Raw genomic sequence first — 25981 nt, forward strand, 5'->3', positions numbered from 1 at the left:
ATTGCGTTCAAATCTTTTTTTTTTTTTTGAGATGGAGTCTCACTCTGTCACCAGGCTGGAGTGCAATGGTGAGATCTTGGCTCACTGCAACCTCTGCCTCCGGGGTTCAGGCTATTCTCCTGCCTCAGCCTCCCGAGTAGCTGGGACTACAGGCACATGCCACCACGCCCAGCTAATTTTTGTATTTTTAGTAGAGACGGGGTTTCACCATGTTGGCCAGGATGGTCTCAATCTCTTGACCTCGTGATCCGCACCCCTTCGGCTTCCCAAAGTGCTGGGATTACAGGCGTGAGCCACTGTGCCCGGCCCAAATATTTTATAGCTATACCAATTTTTAGTCTGATATAGAACATTATGATGATGTCTGAAATCTTCCCTTATGATTGCGGTTTTGTTTTTTTTTTTTTCTGTTTGATTTTTGCTTTCCCTTTTTTGCAGCTATGTTATTTAATTTATACAAGTTTAAAATGATCATAGTTTCTTGATTAATTGTTCCTTTCATTATCATGTATTATCTCTCTTTATGCCTAGTAAATTTTTTTGGCTTAAGCTGTATTTTTCCTTGCTACCAATACAGGTGCTCTTCAACTTACAATGCAAAACCACCATAAGTTGATATAATAACTCAGTTGTGAACTGAGAAGCATACTAAATACCTGTCATTTTTGCACCATCATAAAGTTGAAAAATTAGATCAAACTCTCATTAGTTGCAGGCCATCTGTGTGGGTACACCAATGTTTTGTTAGTATTTGCTTGCTATAACTTTTCAATTTTTTTCTTTCAATCTTTCTGCAATTTTATATTTTAGATGTGTCTATTATAAACAAGACATGGCTGAGTCTTCCACATCATAAATTTAGTCCATTTTCTTTTGTTTTTATTGCAGATAGATCTGGAAAGTTTTTTGGTCTTATATTGTACTCCTTATAGTCATTTTTCTATACTTTTTCTCCTTCCCTTGAGTTGTTGATAATAAGTTTAAGGTATTGATTTGAGATCTTTTTTCTTTCTCATATATGCATAAAAAACTACAAATTTTGCCCTAAGCTTTTCTTTAACTGCGTCCTATAAATCTTGATATGTGGTATTTTCATTTTCATTCTGTTCCAAATATATCTGATATAGAACTTGTATCCAGAGTATATAAATAATTCTTATAATTTATTAATAAGACAACCCAATTAAAAATTGGGCAAAAAGATTTGAATAGAAGATGTAAGAATGGCTAATAGGCACATGAAAAGATGCTCAATATCTTAGTCATTAGGGAATCGAAAATTAAAGCTGTAATAAGACCACCTCACATCCACTGGGATGGCCATAAACAAAAAGATAGGCAATAATAAGGCTGGCAAGGTTGTGGAGAAATTGAAACCCTCATACGTTACTGGTGGAAATGTGAAGTAGTACAGCCACTTTGGAAAACAGTTTGGCAACTTCTGAAATTTAAATGTAAATTGCCATGCAACCCAGCAGTTTCACTCCTTGATATATATGCAAGACACATGAAAATGTGTGTCCACACAGAGGCTTGTATATCAGTGCTCATAGCAGCATTATTCATCATTACTAAAAAGTGGAAACAACCCAAGTATTCATCATATTCATGAAACATTGAATGGATGAAGAACATTTGGTATGTTAGCACAGTGGAATATTATTCAGCAGTGAAAAGAAAGAAACTGTTACACACTACACATGACAAACCTCAAAAAAGTATTTGAATTGAAACAAGCTACACACTAAAGACTATATATTGTAGGATTCCATTTGTCTGAAATACCCATAAAAAACAAATCTATAGAGACAGAAAGCAGACTGTAGTTTCCTGAGGTTGGGAGTGGAAATGGGATTGACAGCAAATGGCACGAGGGATCTTTAAGGGCTGTTGGAAACTGGAGTATGATAATGGGCATGAAACTCTATAAATGTCCTAAAAATCATTGCATTGTATACATGAAATGGGTAAATTTAATGATGTTACACCTCAATAGAGCTGTTCTTTTTGGAAAAAACAGCTAGTGAACTAGAGTAGCTCTGCATTTTTTTAAGAAATGATTTCTTATGTCCTGTGCCTAGATGGCTAATATTATACTCAAGAAACCAAATGGACATAGAAAAATTAAATGTGCCTCAAAACACTCAAGATGAATACAGCAGTCTTCAGTAGTCAACGTCATGGCCATTCCAGAGAGAAAAGGTCCAAGTTCAGTGCCTCGAACCTTGTTGCCTTCCATGAAAGGAAGCAGTTGGAATGAGCTTTGCCCCTGGTGACGCTCTTCCTTGTCACTAATTAACCAGCTCTACAGGAAGGTTGCTCCGCCAACACCCTGCTCTGCCTGGAGAGACATCTGGCCAAGTTCTGGTGAGCAGGAAAAATGTCTACTCGTTACCACCAAGCTGCCAGTGATAGTTACCTGGAACTTCTAAAAGAGGCTACCAAGCGAGATCTAAATCTTTCGGATGAAGATGGCATGACTCCCACTCTCTTGGCAGCCTACCATGGGAACTTGGAAGCCCTAGAGATAATCTGCAGTAGAGGGTAAGTTCAACCTGATGGTTTCCGTTGGAAATAGTGTTCGTGGTAGGTTTTTGCAGACAGCAGCAAGAGGCAGGGACATCAATACAAATACTTTATCCTCTTTCTAGATTGTCTAAATGATTGGACTTTTAGAGAAAGAGAGAAAACCATGCCTAGAGATGCTCTCTTTTCTCACTGAGGACTGGCACTATGGGAGTGGCTCAACCCTTAGCCGCAATCAGAGGAGAGACTCCGAACTACTGCATTATCTGCATGGGGAAGTGGGAAGATATTTTAATTCTATGCCTTTAAAAATTCTTTTCATGAAATTTAAATAGTTTCCTCTTTTAAAAGAGGCCATTGTTTTACTTGGTTTTAAGTTGTCAACCTTAGTTGGAACAAATGACATGTTTTTAGTTTATTTTTTTATCTATGCCATCAAAATCCCACAGTGTTTTATTAACTTTCAATACCAGTGCAAGCTCATGATATTTTTATTTTTTTATTTTTGACACAGGGTCTTGCTCTTTTGAATGGAATTGCTGGCTCTACAAGGAATCTTTAGCCTATCTTAACTCTATCACTTCTTTGGCTAGTGGATAGACACACACACACACACACACACACACACACACACACACACACACACACACCATCTCTTTGCCCAGATTTTAATGAAGGCAACCATAACGCAAGGGGGGTAAAGAAAGAGAAAAGGACAATATCAATAAAGGAGCCAAGTGAATCCAATTCAATACCCTTTTATTCAGTATCTGTTATGTGCCAGCCACTTATCTCTTAAGATAAGAGATATTTTGCTAGCCACTGGGTACACTGTGATCAACAAGACAGCCACAATCCCTGTCATGGTAATCAGATTTGAGAGGGGAAGACAAGACATCTATGATATTTGTGTGTGTGTGTGTGTGTGTATGTGTGTGTGTGTATGTGTGTGCGCTTTGAGACAGGGTCTTACTCTGTCACTCAGGCTGGAGTGCAGTGTCGAGATCATAGCTGACTGCAGCCTTGAGCCCTAGGGTCAAGTGATCCTCCCACCTGAGCCTCCCGAGTAGCTGGGACTAGAGGTGTGCGCCACCATGCCCAGCAATTTTTGTATTTTTTGTAGTGATGGGTTTTTGCCATGTTGCCCAGGATGGTCTTCAACTTATGAGCTCAAGTGATCTGACAGCCTTGGGCTCCCAAAATGCTGGGATTACAGATATGAGCCACTGTGCCTGGCTCATCTATGATATTTGTTACAAAATGGGAAATAGAGGGCACTAAACAGGCATCTACCTCAATCTCAGGGGTGAGGGAAGGCTTCCCTAAGGGGAAAGCATTTAAGCTGGGATTAGGAAAATGAGAACAAGTTGGCTACATGAAAGAGTGTTTTCCCTAAGACGGAAAACTGCGTTCTGAGAACTAGAGAAGCTGAGTATGGCTGGACGTGGCTCAAGTAGGAGTGGGGTCAGGGCAAGTGTAAGAGATAAGATCAGATCACAAAGAGCCTTGTCAACTCTGGTAAGGACTTTATCCTAAGGGCCCAGGGAGCCATGTCTTGGTTTATGCAGGGAAGCTGCCAGAGTAGATTTATGTTTACAAAACTCACTCGGGTAGATGGATAACAGTCGGAGAGAATGTTTGGGGACTGTTTTAACGGTCGAGATGAGTTGGACTAGGGTAGTGACATTGGGAATGGGAAGATATGGTTGGATTTGAGTGGCAGTTTGGATATAGAATCAATAATGATTGACTGGATGTGGGCAGATAAAGGAAAAGGAGGGTTAAGTTCCCAGGTTTTGGATGTTGACACCCTTTATTAAAATAGGGGACATTTAGGAAGTGTCAGAAGAACCCAGGATTGGGAGAGTTCCTGAGTTGAAGATTGAATGAGAAACTGAGTGAAGCAGATCTTCCCCATCTCTCTTGTCTGATTAAGACTTTCTTTTCTCAGACGCATCAATCCTCATCAGCCAGCCTTCTCCAGTCATCTCATCTCTTCTCCTACTCAGCCTAGGTTTCCCCAACTTTCTCCATCTACTGAAAGTCTACCTCATTCCACAAACTGCAAGATGTCAGTTACTTTAAAATCAATGTATTAGCCTGTTGTTGCATTGCTATAAGGAAATGCCTGGGCCTGGGTAATTTATAAAGAAAAGCGGTTTCACTGGCTCGTAGTTCTGCGGGCTGCACAGGAAGCATAGTAGCTTCTGCTTTTGGGGACCCTTCAGGAAGCTTCCAATCATGGCAGAAGGAAAAAGCATCTCACATGGCAGAAGCAAGAGCAAGAGAGGGAGGGGGGAGGTGCTAGAAACCAGATCTAATGAGAGCTCACTATCATGAGGACAGTACCAAGGGGGATGGTGCTAAACCATTCATGAGAAATTCACCACCGTGATCTCGTCACCTCCCACCAGTCCCTACCTCCAACTTTGTGGACTACAATTTGATTTGAGATTTGTTCCCCACCAAATCTCACAGATCCAAACTGTATCAACCAGTAAGTTCGTCCTCCTAGAAGAGGGTTTGGGGTTCTTCTCAGTCAGCAGAGAGCTCTTGTTCCATTTCAGGACCATTTTGAATAGTAATGCTTAGGTGTTCTCTCTCTCTCTCTCCTTTGAAAGCCTAAGATACTCTCTTACAATAACTGTTCTGCTGGTCTTTATTGATTTTTTATTTTTACTAGAGACAGGGTCTCGCTTTGTTGCCCAGGCTGGTCTCGAACTCCTGAGCTCAAATAATCCTCCTGCCTCAGCCTCCCAAAGTGTTGAGATTACAGGTGTGAGCCACAGCACTCAGCCTGGTTCTGCTATTCTTTAATTACATAAGTAACATGAGCTGAACCCAGAAAATTTTTTTTTTTTTTTTAGTTTTTATTTTTATTTTTTATTATACTTTAGGGTTTTAGGGTACATGTGCACAATGTGCAGGTTTGTTACATATGTATCCATGTGCCATGTTGATTTCCTGCACCCATTAACTCGTCATTTAGCATTAGGTGTATCTCCTAATGCTGTCCCTCCCCCCTCCCCCCACCCCACAACAGTCCCCGGAGTGTGATGTTCCCCTTCCTGTGTCCATGAGTTCTCATCGTTCAATTCCCACTTATGAGTGAGAACATGCGGTGTTTGGTTTTTTGTCCTTGCGATAGTTTACTGAGAATGATGTTTTCCAGTTTCATCCATGTCCCTACAAAGGACACGAACTCATCCTTTTTTATGGCTGCATAGTATTCCATGGTGTATATGTGCCACATTTTCTTAATCCAGTCTATCGTTGTTGGACATTTGGGTTGGTTCCAAGTCTTTGCTATTGTGAATAGTGCCGCAATAAACATACGTGTGCATGTGTCTTTATAGCAGCATGATTTATAGTCCTTTGGGTATATACCCAGTAATGGGATGGCTGGGTCAAATGGTATTTCTAGTTCGAGATCCCTGAGGAATCGCCACACTGACTTCCACAATGGTTGAACTAGTTTACAGTCCCACCAACAGTGTAAAAGTGTTCCTATTTCTCCGCATCCTCTCCAGCACCTGTTGTTTCCTGATTTTTTAATGATGGCCATTCTAACTGGTGTGAGATGGTATCTCACTGTGGTTTTGATTTGCATTTCTCTGATGGCCAGTGATGATGAGCATTTCTTCATGTGTTTTTTGGCTGCATAAATGTCTTCTTTTGAGAAGTGTCTGTTCATGTCCTTTGCCCACTTTTTGATGGGGTTGTTTGTTTTTTTCTTGTAAATTCGTTTGAGTTCATTGTAGATTCTGGATATTAGCCCTTTGTCAGATGAGTAGGTTGCAAAAATTTTCTCCCATTCTGTAGGTTGCCTGTTCACTCTGATGATAGTTTCTTTTGCTGTGCAGAAGCTCTTTAGTTTAATGAGATCCCATTTGTCGATTTTGGCTTTTTGAACCCAGAAAATTAAGCCATACATATGCACACAAAACATGAAGAAAAAATGTCCTATAATGCCATGCTACTAAGATGTATATAGTTCTCTCTGTATATACTATAGTGTGTATAAATACATTTTAATATTCTTCTATAAATTTCAGGGACTTTGTAGGGCTCTAGTCAACAAATACATTTCTTAGCCAACCCCTCTTTTGGACACATAGTTTGTTTTCCCTAGTTTGAATAGTGCTATGATGACTATCCTTGTACAGAAATCTTTGCTGACATTGTCTTTTTTGTGTTTTTTTGAGATGGAGTCTCTCTGTCACTCAGGCTGGAGTACAGTAGCGTGATCTTGGCTCACTGCGACCTCCACCTCTTGGGTTTAAGCAATTTTCCTGCCTCAGCCTCCCAAGTAGCTGGGTCTACAGGCGTGCACTACCATGCTCGGCTAATTTTTGTATTTTTAGTAGGGACAGGGTTTCACCATGTTGGCCAGGCTGGTCTCGAACTCCTGACCTCAGGTGATCTGCCCACCTCGGCCCCTCAAAGTGCTGGGATTACAGGCGTGAGCCACCAGGCCCGGCCACATTTTCTTGAAAATAAATTCTCCAAAGTGAAATTTCTGGATCAATTTGCATTTGTGTTAGTCCGTTTGTACTGCTATAACAAAATACCTTAGATTAGGTAATTTATAAAAACTGGAAATTTATTTCTTACAGTTCTGGCAGCAGGGACATCCAAGATCAAGGCACCAACAGGACTGGTGTCTGGTGAGAGCCCTGTCTGTGCTTCCAAGATGGTGCCTTGTTGTTGCATCCTCTGGCTGTGTCTTCACATGGAGGAAGGGAAGGAAGGGGCAAAAAAAAAAAAAAGGCAAATTCCCTGTGTCAAGTCTTTTTATAAGGGTGCCTAACCCCATTCATGAGGGCAGAGTCCTCATGACTCAATCATCTCCTCAAGGCCGTACTGCTTAACACTGTTATATTAACGATTAAGTTTCAACATGAATTCTGGAGGGGACACAAACATTCAAACCATAGCAGCATATGTGCAACTAAAATACTTTTTTGCGTGTGTAAATGGACATGTTGTCCTTCAGAAAGTGAGTACCCATTTTGGCCAACATGATAGGTCCAAAATGATATATTAGGCTGGGTGTGGTGGCTCACTCCTGTAATCCCAGCACTTTGGGAGGCCAAGGCGGGCAGATCACTTGAGGCCAGGAGTTCCAGGCCAGCCTGGCCAACATGGTGAAACCCCATCTCTACTAAAAATACAAAATTAGCATGGTGTGGTGGTGCACGCCTATAATCCCAGCTACTCAGGAGGCTGAGGCACAAATTGCTCTTAAATCCCTTGAACCCAGGTGGCGGAGGTTGCAGTGAGCTGACATCAGGCCACTGCACTCCAGCCTGGGCATCAGAGTGAGACTCTGTCTCAGAAAACAAAACAAAACAAAAACAAAATGATATATCAGTGTGGCTTTAATGTTCTTTTCTTTGGTTACTGATGAGGTTGAAAATTCTTTTTATGCTTAAAAAAAATTGGCCATTGGAATGCCACTTTTGTGAACTGTGTATTTATAACCTTATTCCACTTTTATATTGGGGTTTTCAACATTTCTCCTTGATCGATAAAAATGCTTTTGAAAGTTAATAATATCAACTCTTTGTCATATAGGTTACAACTATTTTACAATACACAATTTATATTTTTAACAGATTTTTAAATATAAATGTAAACATAAATATAGATATTTATATATAAGTCTATCAATCTTTGTTGTGTGATTCTAACTTTGAGGTCATGCCTCAATATTGACTGATCCTTTAGTGCTATTTTTAGTTTCATTTGTTATTTTAAATACTTTATATGATTTAAGATCTGAATTATGATCTAATTCTGCATTCTCCAAGTGGCTACTCATTTGTTCCAACACAATTAGTTGTTATAGTCTATCTCTTTCTCCATTAAATTGACATGGTAACGTCATTTCTTTCAATGTAATATCAATATCCAGCCCCCCCATTTGCTTATATTAATATTTATTAAACACTGGCTATGGATGCAAATATTCTTCTAACCTTGCTTTTCCTAATCCTTCCTTCTCAACTCCTGTCTTCTCACGGGATCTGTACATCTCAGATTTGTTTCCTTGCCCTCAAAAGCATCTGAGATCTGCTGTGTTGGGTAGGCCTGATGTAGGCTAGAAAAAAGAGGTCCCTTTTTGACCATAGCTAATCCTGGGAACCAGTGTGAGGTCAAATTTCCAATTAGATTTAAGGAAGCTGAAAAGGGAAGAAATTACCATCTCACATCAGTCAGAATGGCTATTATAACATCAAAAAATAACAGATGCTGGTGAGGTTGAGGAGAAAAGCGAACACTTATACACTGTTGGTGGGAGTGTAAATTAGTTCAACCATTGTGGAAAGCAGTGTGACAATTGCTCCAAGAGCTAAAAGCAGAACTACCATTCGAGCCAGCAATATCATTACTGGGTATATACCCAAAGGAATATAAATCCCTCCACTATAAAGACACATGCCTGGATCATGCCTGTAATCCCAGCACTTCGGGAGGCGGGGGTGGGTAGGTCATTTGAGGTCAGGAGTTCAAGACCAGCCTGATCAACATGGTGAAACCTCATCTCTACTAAAAGAAAAATATAAAAAATTAACTGGGCGTGGTGGCGCACACCTGTAATTCCAGCTCCTCAGGAGGCTGAGACACAAAAATTGCTTGAACCTGCAAGGAGGAGGTTGCAGTGAGCCAAGATCGTGCCACTGCACTCCAACCTGGGGAACAGCAAGACTCCATCTCAAACAAACAAACACATGCACGTGAGTGTTCATTGCAGCACTGTCACAATAGCAAAGACATGGAATCAGCCTAAATGTCCATCAGTGACAGATTGGATAAAGGAAATGTGGTACATTTACAGCATGGAATAGTATGCAGTCGAAAAAGAATGAGATCACATCTTTTGTGGGAACATGGATGGAGATGGAGGCCATTATTCTTAGCAAGCTAACACAGGAACAGAAAACCAAACATCACATATTCTTACTGTTAAGTGGAAGCTAAATGATGAGAACATGTTGGCTTAGTGCCTGGATGACAAAATTATCTACAACAAACACTTGTGATACAAGTTTACCTATATAACAAACCTGCACATGTATTCCTGAACCTAAAATTTAAAAAAAAGAAAATTGAAAATTGAATTTAGAAGTGAATCAACTATTGAAATCCATTTCAGTCTGATGATTTAAGAGTTTATCTGTCATTACCTGATAGACAACAAATCCTATAGCAACCATTTATATTAAGACTCTGGCTTTGTTAGAAAACGATTTTCCTTTCTTTTTAAAATTTGAAGATGGAAAGTAATCGTTACATGCATTTTCCTGCACTAGGAAGCATAATGGCCCAATTCCAAAAAAAATTTGTTTTACCTTTAAAGTGTATGAAATTTCTTGGGTTTATTTTTTTAAATGGAAACTAGACTTTTTCCCCAGTTTCTTTTTTTTCTTTTTTTTGAGTTGGAGTCTCGCTTTTGTCACCCATCCTGGAGTGCAATGGTGGGATCCTGGCGCACTGCAACCTCCGCCACCTGGGTTCGAGTGATTCTCCTGCCTCAGCCTCTGGAATAGCTGAGACTACAGGTGCCTGCCACCACACCCAGCTAATTTTTGTATTTTTAGTAGAGACAAGGTTTCACCATGTTGGCCAGGCTGGTCTGATTCTTAAAGAAATACATACTTACTGTAATATTTCACATCATATTGAATAGAATTGATAAAGTAAAAATTACACCAATTCCTACAGTCATCAACATTTGGGTGTATATCCTTCCAGACTTTTTCCTTTGAGTACATGCAAACACATGTACATTCTCTTTCTTAAAAAGACAATCATATAAACTATACTGAAACCTTCTAATTATTTAACAATATATCATGGACCATTTGCACTTAAAAGTTGAGATCCATGCCACTATTTTATTTTTGTTAATAATTTCAACTTTTTTTTTTTTTTTTTTGAGAGACACAGTCTTGTTCTGTCACCTAGGCTGGAGTGCAGTGGCACAATCTTGGCTCACTGCAGCCTCCACCTCCCAGGTTTGAGTGATTCTCCTGCCTCAGCTTCCCAAGTAGCTGGGACTACAGGTGTGCGCTACCATGCCCAGCTAATTTTTGTATTTTTTAGTAGAGAGAGGGTTTCACTATATGTTGGCCAGGCTGGTCTTGAACTCCTGACTTCAGGTGATCCACCTGCCTTGGCCTCCCAAAGTGTTGAGATTACAGGTGTGAGCCATTGCACCACGCCAATTTCAACTTTTAGATTTAGGGGGTACATGTGCAGGTTTGCTACATGGGTACACTGCATGATGCTGGTGTTTGGGATATGATTGATCCCATCACCCAGGTAATGAGCATGGTACCAAATAGTTTTTCAACTGTTGCCCTACTCTCATAGTCCCCCGTGTCTGTTGTTGCCATCTTTATGTCTGTGAGTACCCAATGTTTAGTTCTCACTCATAAGTAAGAATATGCGGTGTTGGGGTTTCTGTTCCTGTGTTAATTTGCTAGAAATGGGATAATGCATGCCACTATTTTTAGTGACTTCATGGTATTCTGTTTTATGGTGTTTGTTTGTTTTTGAGATGACTCTCGCTCTGTCATCCAGGCTGGAGTGCAGTGGTGCGATCTCAGTTCACTGCACCCTCAGCCTCCCAGGTTCAAGCAATTCTCCTGCCTGTCTCCAGAGTAGCTGGGATTACAGGCGCATGCCACTACCCCCAGCTAATTTTTGTAGTTTTAGTAGAGATGAGGTTTCACCATGTTGGCCAGGCTGGTATCAAACTCTGGCCTCAAGTGATCAACCCGCCTTGGTCTCCCAAAGTGCTAGGATTACAGGCATGAGCTACCGTTCCTGGCCAGTTTCATTATTTTTATTAGTTAACAAAAATTATATATATTTATGGTGTACAACATGGTTTTTAAAAATATGTATACATTGTGGAATTAAATCAAGCTAATTAACTATGCGTTACCTTCTATACTTTTTGTGATGAGAACATCAAAATCTACTTGGTAGGCAATTTTCAAATATACAGTGTATTGTTATTAACTATAGCCACTGAGCTGAGCATGATGGCTCCATGCCTGTAATCCCAGCACTTTGGGAGGTTGAGGCAGGAGGATTGCTTGAGGCCAGGAGTTCAAGACTAGCCTGAACATAGCAAGACCCCATCTCTATAAAAAACAAATAGATTAATTAAAAAAAAACTATAGTCATCATGTGTTACAACAGATGTCTTGTACTTATTCCTCCTGTCTCACTGAAATTTTGTATCCTTTGACCAACATCTCTCCAGTCTGCCTCTGCCTGGTTATCACCATTCTACTTTCTGCTTCTAGGAGACTTTTCTTTTAGATAGAGTCTCACTCTGTCACCAGGCTGGAGTGAAGCGGCACGATCTTGGCTCACTGCAACCTCCGCCTCCCGGATTCAAGCAATTCTCCTGCCTCAGCCCTCCCAAGTAGCTGGGACTACAGACACCTGCCACCACGCCCAGCTAATTTCTGTATTTTCAGTAGAGATGGGATTTCGCCATGTTGGCCAGGACAGTTTCAATCTCTTGACCTCGTGATCTGCCCACCTCAGCCTCCCAAAGTGCTGGGATTACAGGCATGAGCCACCGCACCCAGCCTCTAGGAGACTTTTTTAGATTCCACATTTAAGTGAGATCATGTGGTATTCGTCTTTCTGTGCCTGTCTTATTTCACTTAACATACTGTCCTCCAGGCTCATCCATGTGTTGAATATGACAGGATTTCTTTGTTTCTTAAGACTGGATAGTATTCCATTGTGTGGAGCCACCATGTTTTCTTTATCCATTCTTCCACTGATGGACACAGGTTAATGCCATAATATATTTAATCAGTTGACTATTCGTGATGCTTAATTTGAATCCAGTCTTTTTCCTGTTATAAGTAAGGTTGGGAGGAACATTCCTGCTCATTCATCTTTGCACAAAGGTCTTGTATTTCCTTAGGACAAATTCCTAAAGGTAGAATTGTAGATTCAAAAGAGTGCCTCATTTTAAAGACTTTTTGTGTGTATTGTGCCAGGAAATTTGAACCACTTTCTGCTTCTTCCAGCAGTATTTCTTTCCCCATACTCCTGCCAAAACCAAGTATTACTATTCTTTTTAATCGTTGCCTATCTGATTGGCAAAAGGCAGAGTATTGTTTCAATTTGCATTTCTTTGATTATTAGTGAGTCCAAATATTTTTTTATGCAGAAAAACACTTTTGAAAGAATAGATGTTTTCTGAGAACTTCACAAAAAATCAGCTTCAGGAGGAAAAATTGGAATGGAGCAGATGCTCAGAGTAATTTAAGCAAATTGCCTACTTAGTGACAAATAGTGCTAAGCCAGCTTTAAAAATTATTGCCCAAATGCACTGATCTACCAAAAATCAAGGGAAAAATGCGTTATTTTAAAATCTCTTCAGTGAGTTTCTCTTTTGGGGAGAAAGGGGAATAGAAAAAACACTAGACTGAGCTTAGCCCAAGGAAACCATAGAGCATCAATGTTGAACTCAGATTATCAAACGACAGGACCAGTTTGCCACCCGGGCAGTTGTATGCAATGGTTCTATCAAAAAATGTGAATAATGACAAGTATGGAATTTAAAAGGACTCCATGCAACTTGTCTGTAGAAAATATTTTCATTTAAATTGTACATCAATTTGGAAATGTGTCTGTAAATAGAAGTTTTGCAAGTTTTTTGTTTTGTTTTGTTTTTGAGACGGAGTCTTGCTCTGTTGCCCAGGCTGGAGTGCAGTGTCGTGATCTCAGCTCACTGCAAGCTCCATCTCCTGGGTTCACGCCATTCTCCTGCCTCAGCCTCTCGAGTAGCTGGGACTACAGGTGCACGCCACCATGCCTGGCTAATTTTTTTTGGGTTTTTTTTGTTGTTTGTTTTTTGAGACGGAGTCTCGCTCTGTCGCCCAGGCTGGAGTGCAGTGGCGCAATCTCGGCTCACTGCAAGCTCCGCCTCCCGGGTTCACGCCATTCTCCTGTCTCAGCCTCTCCGAGTAGCTGGGACTATAGGCGCCTGCCACCACGCCCGGCTAATTTTTTTTTGTATTTTTAGTAGAGACGGGGTTTCATCGTGGTCTCGATCTCCTGACCTCGTGATCCACCCGCCTCGGCCTCCCAAAGTGCTGGGATTACAAGCATGAGCCACCACGCCCGGCTTTTTTTTGTATTTTTAGTAGAGACGGGGTTTTACCATGTTAGCCAGGATGGTCTCAATCTCCTGACCTCATTATCCACCCACCTTGGCCTCCCAAAGTGCTGGGATTACAGGCATGAGCCACGGTGCCCAGCCGAAGTTTTGCAAGTTTTAATAGCTTAAAGCCACTAGGAAAACCTGTGAATTGTCTTACTGACAGTTTCATCTGTAAATCTGGAATTTTGCATTTGAAATTTTCTCAAAAGAAGACCCACCTTTGGGGTCATCTCAGGTTTACTGTTCTTCCTTCTGTCTTGAAAACATCATTTAACATTCAGTGAAATGGGTGCAGCCGTAAAAAAAAAAAAAAAAAAAAAAGAGATCATGTCCTTTGCATGGACATGGATGAAGCTGGAAGCCATCATTCTCAGCAAACTAACACAGGAACAGAAAACCAAACACTGCATGTTCTCACTCATAAATGGGAATTGAACAATGAGAACACATGGACACAGGGAGGGGAACATCACACACTGGGGCCTGTTGGGGGGTGGGGGGCAAGAGGAGGGAGAGCATTAGGACAAATACCTACTGCATGAAGGGCTTAAAACCTAGATGACAGGTTGACAGGTGCAGCAAACTACCATGGCACATATATACCTAGGTAACAGACCTGTACGTTCTGTACATGTATCCCAGAACTTACAGCAAAATAAAAATTCAGTGAAATGGGAAAATTCCACCAGTCTATGGTCTTAAGCATATACATTTAGCCCAGACATCTTAGTGCCCTTCTGCGTCCCCCCTGCAGCTCACTCCTCCCAATAATTTTGTTTTCAACTTATCCAATCCAAGGATAACTTCAGGCAAATTTAATCAGTATGTTTCTGTTTCTGTTGATAGTAACGTCTTGGGTGTTTTACAATCCCTCTTTGATGTCTAGGATACTTAAGGAGTCTTTTGCATCTAGTGTTTATTTAAAATAAAAAGTGAAACCATGTGTTTAGGGGGGAGACACAGCGGTCCCTTAAGATGCGAGTCTGTGCCAAGGTTGAAGGGTCTCCTTTCATCCCAAACAATTAAATCAGGCTGACTGACCAGAGCCTTCTGGAAAGTGGCTTCCCAGCAAAACTGGGTTACTTAATATTTGCTTTCCTTAGATTTGATTTCATTTTCTTTCCTTTTCCCCTCTTTCCCCTTACCCCCAACTCCATGCACTCTGGTCACGCTGATCTATACTCCTGGTTCCCCAAATAGGCCTTGTAATATCAGCCATCTGTGCCTGGGCTCACACTGTTCTCTCTGCTCAGAAGGAGGTTACCAGTTGCCAGCTTATGGGCTGGAGCTGGTCCACAAATGTGTTTTATTTGGACTTTACTATATTTTTCTTTTAAATTTGAGCCAACACTTAAAAATCACAGAATTTCGCTTGAAATTCTGAATTTGTGGCTTCATTTGAAAAATGGGAGCTCTGGCAATAAGGTAGCTGAGCTGTGGTCCTTTCTAGGTGGAGTATGCATTTAACTGTGACTTTGTTGAAAGAACAAACTTGGCCCCATTCAGTCACTTACATGACTTGCTGGACTTCTTTGAGTTGGGTTCGAGACTTCTGCTGGGACATGTGGGTGACACAAAGGAGAAGGAGACACAGGCTTTGCCCTCTGAGGCATATTATCCAATTAAGGAGACAATGCATAAATATTTGTCAAATTAAAACTATAAGCGATTGATTTTTATTTTAATTTTTTTGAGATGGAGTCTCACTTTGTCGCACAGGCTGGAGTGCGGTGGCGCAATCTCGGCTCACTGCAATCTCTACCTCCCAGGTTCTCCTACCTCAGTCTCCTGAGTATCTGGGAGTACAAGCGCACACCACCATGCCTGGCTAATTTGTGTATTTTTGGTAGAGATGGGGTTTCACCATGTTGAATAGGCTGGTCTCGAACTCCTGGCCTCAAGTGATCCACCAACCTTGGCCTCCCAAAGTGCTGGGATTATAGGCCTGAGCCACCTCACCTGGCCTGTAAGTGATTTTTAAAAACCCACAAGATTTATTGTGCTGCAGGAATTCACTAGTTGAATACAAGGAAAAACAAATACATGAAATTAAGAATTATGAGTTTGGGGGCAAGGGGAAGGATAATAAGTAATGTTTATTCAATATTTACTATGTGCCAAGCTGTTTTCTAATGCTTTATGTAGATTAACTTATTTAATTCACAAAACTCTATGAATAGGTAATAGTATTATCTTCAATTTACAGATAAGTGTTAGAAATGTTTGTTTTTTGGTGTTGTAAAGAAATAGTATTTGAATATAAATTTAACTTTTTTAGTAAGGCTATTTTTATTTTTTGTAGAAAGAGTATATTTGTTAGTAGTTTTGTTATGAGAGTATATTGAACAAAGGAGACAGGGTTATTTATAACTTGACATGTTTATTGTTGTGTTTGGTTTTTATTGGCTGGAATGGGACTTTACATTTTGTATTTGTCTTGATTGGTTAGTAACTTAACTTGTGGAATGTTGAGAAAGGTAAAAACACTTTTAAATAAGGAAGAGGAACAGGCTATGACTTAATGTTTGTTTGGACTAGTTTAAGTATGTTAGGGTAAATATTTAGGCTAAATTGTGGGAATTAAGAGTATAAAGTATATTGATTTTATTATGGCTAGTAGATACTTAAGGATGTTAGTACAGGTTTTTGAATAAATTTTGTTTTTAAGAGAAGTTATTATTTATTTTTAATTAGATGGGGAGGAAAGTTTTTGAAGAGGAACCTTTATTTTACTTTTTACATGAGGAAACCAAGTCCTAGAAAAATTAAGCTGGAGGCCGTGTAGCTGGTAAAATGGAAAAGCCCAGTTGTGTTAATCTAGGATGTATTGTGTTGGAGATGATTTGACTGGGAGACCAGCCTGATCCAAAGCATGCTGCTGTTACCCTTGGGCGAATCAATTAAGCTCTCTGAGTCTTATTTTATTCCTGCGATAATGATTCTTGCCTGCCTTCTCTAAGAGGGAGATTGTGATGGTTGAAGGCAAAGAATGTGAAAGTGCTTCATTGTAACTAACACACACCAAAGAGCCACGGATTCCCGTGGAGCAACTACAAATCTGATTTATCAAATTATAGGACCCTGGTTGGATCACACTAACCAGTGAAGTTCTTTTCAATCTGTAGTTAGCCTACGAATCACCTGTGGATCTTGCTGAAGTGTAGATTCTGATTCAATAAGTCTGGGTGGGAGTCTTCTGTACTTTTTTTTTTTTTTTGGAGACAGTCTCACTCTGTCGCCCAGGCTGGAGTACAATGGTGTGATCTCGGCTCACTGCAACCTCCGCCTCCAGGGTTTAAGCAATTCTCTGCCTCAGCCTCCTGAGTAACTGGGATTACAGGCATGTGCCACCACGCCAGGCTAATTTTTGTATTTTTAGTAGAGACAGGGTTTCACAATGTTGACCAGGCTGATCTTGAACTCCTGACCTCGTGATCCACCCACCTCGACCTCCCACAGTGCTGGGATTACAGGCGTGAAAGTTTTCTGAACTTCTAACAAACTCACAGGTGATGCATCTGCTTCTGGTCTGGAGACCCAAATTTGAGCAGCCAGGAACTAGTAGAATGGTCGTAGCACACTAACAGGTCATTTGCAAGGGTGCAGATCTTCTCTTCTGCTTCTGCCCTCTACTTCTTGGGAATGTTAAGAGGACTTCTCACACTCACTGTCCTCTTTCCATGGGGCCAGGCTGGCCAGAGTTTAGTGAGATCCTGATTTTGGAGTCTAGCCTAGGGCAAAGGAAGGACCCTTTAGTATATGTATTATCAGAGTTCTCAGCATTGGCACATGGCTCTGGCCATCATTAAAAATAGTTACTCGACTTTTCATCTGTTCCTGTCTGTAACTCAAGTCCTTGTAGGAGAGGAGGGTTTGCTGCCTTGGGCAGGATTCCAGTAGATTTTCATTCATTCCTCAAATACTGGAGCACCTACTATGTCCCTGTTCTGTGCCAGGAATTGGGTTTCTGGCCTTAATACCATCTAATCATATCCCCAATTCCACCTTAAACTCTTGTAGAATGACACCCTTATATGAACCTGTAGTCATGGAAGTAAGTTGAGGAATAAATAGAGATGTAATGCCCTTTTAATGAATAATGTTTATAACAGACACTGTTTGCTACCTCCCCAACATCCATTTCTTTCTTCTTTCCTGCTGATGGGGACTGAGTGAGTTTGGTTCAGTTAATTTCCCCACATGTGACTCAATTCAGGAGGGTAGCAGTAGCATGCAGGAACCAGCTTGTCAGCAGTTATTTCTAAATTTTAGAAAGTTTGACAGCTAAACATAACCATTCTTTTTTACTTTTTATTTTTATTTTAAAAAAATTAATGGAGACAGGTCTTTCTATGTTTCCCAGGTGGGTCTTGAATGCCTGGCCTCAAGCAAATCTCCCACCTCAGCCTCCCAGTGCTGGGATTACAGGCATGAGCCACTGAGCCTAGCCTTTTTTTTTTTTTAAGGCAGGGTCTTGCTGTGTTGCCCAGGCTGTAGTACAGTGGTACAATCATAGGTTACTGTAAGCCTGAGCTTCTGAGAACATAGCCATTCTTAAAAATAAAATTACAGGCTGGGCATGGTGGCTCACAACTGTAATCTCAACACTTTGGCAGGCTGAGGCGGGTGGATCACCTGAGGTCAGGAGTTTGAGACCAGCCTGACCAACATGGTGAAACCCCGTCTCTACTAAAAATATGAAAATTAGCTGGGTGCAGTGGCGGGTGCCTGTAGTCCCAGCTACTCGGGAGGCTGAGGCGGGAGAATTGCTTGAACCTGGGAGGTGGAGGTTGCAGTGAGCCGAGATCGCACCACTGCCCTCCAGCCTGGGTGACAGAGCAAGACTTCATCTCAAAAAAAAAAAAGAAAAAAACTATATAAACTTATAATTTAACAAATTATATTAAAAAGGAACACAAAAGTCTCACTTTCTCCTTATTTTAATACATTTCACTCTTACCTATCTCTTAAGATAATTCATGTCCATTATATCTACATGGGGAAAATAGTTGATAATGGTATGCTACTGTGTATCTCTTCCAAACTCTGTGTCCAGTGATGTCACATTGGTAGCTTGAAATTTGCCATGGTGGATGTATTTACACCACAGAAATTGGCACATGCTGCAAATTAGGATTTTGATTTTATTATTTTCTTGATGAGCCATTGAACAATCCTATCCCTAGTTTCAGGGCAAAATCTAATTGATCTAAGTTAAACACAATACTATGTTTCCCATCTCTTAGGCGTGTAACCCAGTGCTGGCCAATGAGACAAGAAAGTTGTTTGGCTGGAGAATTTCTTAGTAAGTTTTTCTCACTTGTAAAAAGGAGACACAGCTGGGCGTGGTGGCTTACACCTGTAATCCCAACAATTTGGGACGCCAAGGCGAGCAGATGGCTTGAGTCCAGGAGTTTGTGACCAGCCTGGGCAACATGGTGAAACCCTGTCTCTACAAAGAATTAGCTAGGTGTGATGGTGCATGCCTGTATTCTCAGCTACTCAGGAGGCTGAGCAGGGAGAATCAACTGAGCCTCCCATTGTAGGTCAAGGCTGCCAATGAGCTGTGATCACACCATTCCACTCCAGCCTGGGAGATAGAGTGAGAACCTGTCTCAAAACAAAACAAAAGAAACAAACAGAAAGGAGACACAGGGTAGAGAAGGGCTCTGTTTCTGGCCATGTGGTTTTAAGATGGGACAGTTCTAAGATAATTGGACTTACAGCCAGTATCTTATAACAATGTCAAGTCAGGATGAACATGTTTGCATTAACGTGCCTTTTGTTCTTTATTTTTGTTTTGGTTTTTTGGGCCTGTGTTCAGAGAACATAAGTCCAACATGTATTTTTTTTTCTCGCTCTCTCTTCTAGAGGGGACCCTGATAGGTGTGACATCTGGGGAAACACTCCTCTACATTTTGCAGCCTCCAATGGCCATGCCCACTGCGTCTCATTCCTGGTCAATTTTGGTGCCAACATCTTTGCCCTGGATAATGACTTACAGACTCCACTGGATGCTGCTGCCAGCAGGGAGCAGAATGAATGTGTTGCTCTCCTGGACAAGGCTGCCACTGCACAGAACATCATGAACCCCAAGAAGGTCACCAGGCTGAAGGAGCAGGCTCAGAAGAATGCCAGGAGGCAGATCAAAGAGTGTGAGAGGCTCCAGGAGAAGCACCAAAATAAGATGGCCCGCACCTACAGCAAGGAAGAATCTGGGACTCTCTCTTCTTCCAAGGGTACCTTCTCCAGATCATCCCCTTCAAATGCTTCTGCTCCTGGCACATTCGGGTCACTATCTAAGGGCATTAAAGACACTTTCAAGATCAAGTTCAAGAAGAACAAAGATACAGCAGAACAGGTGGGGAAAGAAGGCAGAAGTGGGCAGAGGAACGTGGTGGAAGTGTTCAGAGAGGAAGAGGAAGACTTGTTCTCAGGGGACTTCAAAGAGAAGCTCCAGTTGTCAGCAGAGGAGGACAGCAGTGTGCACCATGAATCCATTCTCAATCGTCCAGGTCTAGGAAGTATTGTTTTTAGAAGGAACAGGATATCGAGTCCTGAAGACATCTCAGATAGCAAGAGGGAGTTGGGTTTTAAACTGCCCAGTGAATTGCTTCAAAGACAAGGAGCGTTAGAGGCTGATGAGGGTGCAGCTGATGAAGAGGGAGAGGAAAACGGCCTCAAAGATGATCTGCCGTGGGGTGAGGATGAAGTGGAGTGGGAGGAAGATGTGGTCGATGCCACGCCCCTGGAAGTGTTCTTGCTGTCTCAGCACCTGGAAGAATTCCTGCCTATCTTCAAGAGAGAGCAGATTGATCTAGAAGCTCTGCTGCTCTGCTCTGATGAGGACCTTCAGAGCATACAAATGCAGCTGGGTCCCAGGAAGAAAATTCTGAATGCTATCAACAGGAGGAAGCAGGTGCTTCAACAGCCTGGGCAGCTGGTCGACACTAGCCTGTGATGGAGAGTTTTGGCCTGGAGCATTGGGGTGATGCTGTGGCCCGCTGGCAGCACTCCAGGCAGCACCCCCTCTTTACCCAATGCCAGGCCACTGGGAATGGATTCTAGGCCATCGGAGATGCCTACCTGAGAGAGATACCCAAACTTTACTCTGGGAGGTAGGCTATGCGCATCCAAATAAATCTCCATGAGAAACTTGAGGAGACTTCATAACAAGAATATGGCATTTCTCTTCAGTTATCTTATATGTACATATAATTGTTCTTTTGTTGTTGTTGTTGTTGTTGTTTTTATTTTTTTGTTGTTGTTTGTTTGTTTTTTTGGAGATGAGGGTCTCAGTCTCTTACCCAGGCTAGAGTGCAGTGGTATGATCATAGTTCACTGTATTCTCAACCTCCTGGGCTCAAGTGATCTCCTCCCACCTCAGCCTCCCAAGTAGCTGAGACTACAGGTGCACACCCCACACTTGGCTTATTTTGTATGTTTTAGTAGAGGTGGGGTCTTGCCACGTTGCCCAGTCTGGTCTCAAACTCCTGGCCTCAAGCAATCCTCCCACCTCAGCCTCCTAAAGCACTGGGATAAAAGGCGTGAACCACCATACCTAGCCTATCTTTTCGGTACTTTTGAATAAAGAAAGGGTCATATCCATGACAGGAAGGTGAAAGAAACTTCCTTTACTTTTCTATCTCTGGATTTAAAATTATAATATCATCACATTATCCTGCTGCTTGCTTTCTGATCTGTATAACCTGGGAATTCTAACTCTTTTTCTCTCCTGAGCTCTATGACTTTGCCTAGTGGTAGAGACTAAACTTCTTTCCTGGCCTGCGGCCTGATGCCCAACTTAAATGCATCTAACCCTTTAACAAAAGTGTACATGTTTACAAGTAATGGAAATGCGTCTATAATACTCCTGCCTGAGAATAGAGACAGAGTGGTGGCGGGGAGAGTGAAGAAAGAGATGGAATACAGGTGGTACCTGTTGTGGATTGAATTGTGTTAAATTCATATGTTGGAGCTCTAACCCCTAATGTGACTGTAATTGGAAATAAGACCTTTAAAGAAGTGATTATGGTTAAATGAAGTCATAAGAATGGAACCCTAATCCTGTAGGACTGGTATCCTTTTTTTCCCTTTTTTTTTTTTTTTTTTTGAGATGGAGCCTTGCTCTGTCACCCATGCTAGAGTACAGTGGCATGATCTCAGCTCACTGCAACCCCTGCCTCCCAGGTTCGAGCAATTTTCATGCCTTAGCCTTCTGAGTAGCTGGGATTACAGGCATGCACCACAACACCTGGCTAATTTTTTGTATTTTTAGTAGAGACGGGGTTTCACCATGTTGGCCAGGCTGGTCTCAAACTCCTGACCTCAGGTGATCCACCTGCCTCGGCCTCCCAGAGTGCTGGGATTACAGGCATGAGCCACTGCACCCGGCCTAGGACTGGTGTCCTAAGAAGAGGAAGAGACACTTAGGTGGAAGGCACACAGAGAGGCCACATGAGGACACAGTGAGAAGGTGGCCATCTGCAAGCCGAGGAGAGGGGCCTCAGGAGAAACCAACCCTGCAAACACCTTGATCTTGGGCTTTCAGCCCCCAAAGGTGTGAAAAAATAAACTTCTGTTGATAAACTTCTGTTGTTGAAGCCACCCAGTCTGTGGCATTTTGTTATGGCAGTCCTAGCAGAATAATACAGTCGTAAGTAACAGGGTTGGAGAGGAGACCAAGAAAAATACAGAAAAAAAGTCTGTCCAACTGCAACTGATGAGCTTTTTAAGGGTAAACACCTAGTGAAACTTAAGGGGGAAAAAAAACTAAGTTCTTTGGAGGGAAGATTTGATTGTCAAAGGAAATTTCACATTTTCATTCTTATTATGTACACATGGTTTATTTACTATTGTCTGTCACCATTGCTGCATATCTGAATACATGTAGGTTCCACGATAGAAACTGACAACACTTGGCTCATGCCTGTAATCCCAGCACTTTGGGAGGCCCAGGCAGGCAGATCACCTGAGGTCAGGAGATCAAGACCAGCCTGGCCAACAAGGCAGAAACCCGTCTCTACTAAAAATACAAAAATTAGCCACGTGTGGTGGCGTGTGCCTGTAATCCCAGCTACTTGGGAGGCTGAGGCAAGAGAATTGCTTGAACCCAAGAGGCGGAGGTTGCAGTGAGTCGAGATTGCGCCACTGCACTCTAGCCCAGGCGATAACAGTGAGACTCCATCTCAAAAAAAAAAAAAAAAAAAAAAGAAAAGAAAAGAAAAAAGAAACTGACAACACTGCTGCTGACATTTTTTCAGTGGCAATCCCAAATTCAAACTGAAACCCCACTGAATAGCTAAGCTTCATTAGATCTCTACAGGCTGATTTACATCAAGTGGAATTTACTGTTGATTCTGGGTATAATACAGAAACAGCTGTTTATCTTCAGCTTGTTTTCTGATGCACATCTGTTTGGGTTACTTCAAGAGGCATCATGGAGGATTCAAGTTTAGGGAGGATACAGATGCTCAAATCTGATGAACAATTGGCTTATTCTTCCTCAGTGAATATATTCAGAAAGCTTGTTAGCCATTGAATAAATATGTCGCATTAGGGGATGATTGTTTACAAATACCTTATCTTGTGGAATAAACTGAAGTTGTGCTTGCCTTCATTAATGTGCACAGAAGCAGTTGGCAAATAGAAAGCGCTCAAAAAAGTTTGTAGTCTGAGCCTGCCACTATTATATTTCATCATCATAGATGCCAGAATCCCCTCTTCACCTATTGCCCAGAATCTGCCTAATGAGATATTTGCTCCACCACCTGCTGTAACTACATCATAGCAAGAGAGCCATCACTCAGGTTGGTAGAAATGAACTTGAACATTGACTCTCATCCCTTTTTAGGAGATATTTGCCACTAGGGGTCTCATCAGGTACCTTTATGCTCTTCTTAGGGGTTGTTTTCTTTTATGATTGACAAAATTAATAGGTGAGCGTTCTCCAAAGTTCTCAGCATCAAGGATATAGTCTCTCCATCACAGAGTATTGTTATACAATAAAAAAAGGTTTATACCATGTTATAAGACGTTATCAATGTTCTAGGAATTCCAGATCTTTTGAACTAAATACCAACTACAGGGGCTAAGAGAAGATGCCAAAGCAATGCAAAGGCCTTGATAAGAGACAAAGACAACAGGATTATGAGCCAGGACAAGCTTCAAGTACTCACTGATCTCAAACCTCCATCTCTTAAACTTGATGCTTAGAGTAGCTCAATCCAATATCTGGTCGCCCCTACCACCTCCTGGCCCCTCTTTTCCCCTTCTATGTAGCTTGGCATAAAAGTCAACAAGAGGGAAAAGCAGTTGGGAGCATTTCACTGAAGAGGAGAGTTTGAGAAGTTATGGTGTGGTAAATGTGTATTGTGCTTATATTTCAGGCCATTGTGTAATACAAGTCAGTTATATGCTCATAATTCCTAAGTCCAAGTTACCAGCCCAGACCATTGCTTTGGGCACCAAATCCATAAGCCCAAGTCTTATCTGATGTGGACATCTCCTCTCACATGTCTCACAAGTACCCCAAACTCAATGTGTCCAGGACTGAACCCATTTTCTTCCAAGTTGGCAGTTCTCAACTTGGATGATTTTGCCCTTTGTCTCCTAGAGGACATCTGGCAATATCTAGAGACATTTTTGATTGCCATTATAGGGGAACAGTGGTGCAATTGACATCCAGTGGGTAGAAACAATGGGTGCTAAACATCCTAGAATGTACAGGACAGGCCATCACAACAATGAATTATCCAGACCCAAATAGTGATCGTGCTCAGTTTCAGCTGCATTAAAACACGCAGCTCTAAATCTCCATTTTTCATAAATGGAAAATTTAACCCAATACTTCTTTTCATCACCCAGTTGGTCACCAGGCCCTTTCAACTTTTCAATATGTCTCAGAGCTAAATCCTCTTTGATGTTTGCAAGATGACCTATTGGTTCCTGCCCCCAACCATCACTCACTGGATTGCCGTAAGTATCCTCATCTGTCTAATTCATTCTCCACAAGGCTGATTGAGTCATGTAATCTTTTTAATATGCAAGTCTCTTGTCACTTTCTACTTTACCATTGCTTTTTTTTTTCTTTTTCTTTTTCTTTTCTTTTTTTTTGAGACGCAGTTTTGCTCTTGTTGCCCAGGCTGGAGTGCAATGGCGCGATCTCAGCTCACCGCAACCTTAGCCTCCTGGGTTCAAGCGATTCTCCTGCCTCAGCCTCCTGAGTAGCTGGGATTACAGGCATGTACCACCATGCCTGGCTAATGTTGTATTTTTAGTAGAGACAGGGTTTCTCCATGTTGGTCAGGCTGGTCTCGAACTCCCGACCTCAGGTGATCCACCTGCCTTGGCCTCCCAAAGTGCTGGGATTACAGGCATGAGCCACCAGGCTCAGCCCCCATTGCTTTTCAAACTCTCACCACCCGCATGATTAAAGAGCCCTATTCTCTCCTCCAAACCTCTGGTCCCATCTCTGACCATTCCTCTCCCTGTCCCCTAATTTCAGCTATACTAGATTTCTTGTGGCTTCCTAAATACATGTCTCTCATATGCCTGTGCCTTAGCACGCCATCACCCTTCTGCCTGGAAAAGTCTTCCTCCATACAGCTGTCCTCAATGGGAGACATACCCTCTCTCTCTGCCCCTAGTCTGGGTTGAGTAACTTCCTTTCTGTGCAAGCTCTCTTTGTTTGCCTCTCCAGAACTTCTCTCTACTATTTTCCAACCTACTTTGTGTCCCAGGTGGTTGGGCTCTGGACTGCATCAAAGGGCTCCCTTGCCCTTGGGATCCTGGTTGGGTTTGGCCAATGAGAGGTACTAACAAGAGACAAGAAGGAGGGAGAAAGAAAGATTGAGGCATTTATTCTACCTGTTTCTTCTTTTCAGGGCAGCAGCTGCCTTCATCTAAGCTCACCTCTCCCATCTGGCAGCCCTCTGCTATAGCTCTAGTTGTTTCTGGGTTTCACTAACCACTCTTTCAAGCTTAGCAGTGGTAGTGATTTCCTACCATTGCTAACCCTGGGGTGCTTCTTCCTAAGCAGTCTCTTTATTCTCTTCAATCACGCCTTTTGAGTGTGGCATCTACAGACGGTTCCCGACTTACAATGGTTCAACTTAAGATTTTTTGACTTTACGATGGTGTGAAAGTGATATGCATTCAGTAGAAACTGGTAAGATATTCTGTCTGGATGCTGGGCAGAGGCAGCGAGCCACAGCTCCCAATCAGCCATGTGATCACCAGGATAATCTA

The 25981-nt window shown here is 41.8% G+C and overlaps 1 protein-coding gene across 1 annotated transcript; it reads left to right on the plus strand.

Annotated features, from left to right (window-relative positions):
- The first annotated feature begins 2205 nt into the window (after nucleotides 1-2205).
- Nucleotides 2206-23761, plus strand: ANKS4B (ankyrin repeat and sterile alpha motif domain containing 4B). Its single transcript, XM_032157085.2, has 2 exons — nucleotides 2206-2544; nucleotides 19604-23761. The coding sequence occupies exons 1-2, from the start codon at nucleotides 2381-2383 to the stop codon at nucleotides 20691-20693; spliced, it is 1254 nt and encodes a 417-aa protein (XP_032012976.1). The 5' UTR covers nucleotides 2206-2380; the 3' UTR covers nucleotides 20694-23761.
- The last annotated feature ends 2220 nt before the right edge of the window (nucleotides 23762-25981 follow it).

This window comes from Hylobates moloch, unplaced genomic scaffold (assembly GCF_009828535.3).
Source record: "Hylobates moloch isolate HMO894 unplaced genomic scaffold, HMol_V3 SCAFFOLD_6, whole genome shotgun sequence".
Taxonomy (NCBI): domain Eukaryota; kingdom Metazoa; phylum Chordata; class Mammalia; order Primates; family Hylobatidae; genus Hylobates; species Hylobates moloch.

Coding starts and splice junctions, on each gene's coding strand:
- ANKS4B (XM_032157085.2), top strand. CDS start 2,381: ATGTCTACTCGTTACCACCAAGCTGCCAGTGATAGTTACCTGGAACTT. Junction 2,545..19,603: donor GAGATAATCTGCAGTAGAGG/GTAAGTTCAACC, acceptor TCTCTCTTCTAG/AGGGGACCCTGATAGGTGTG.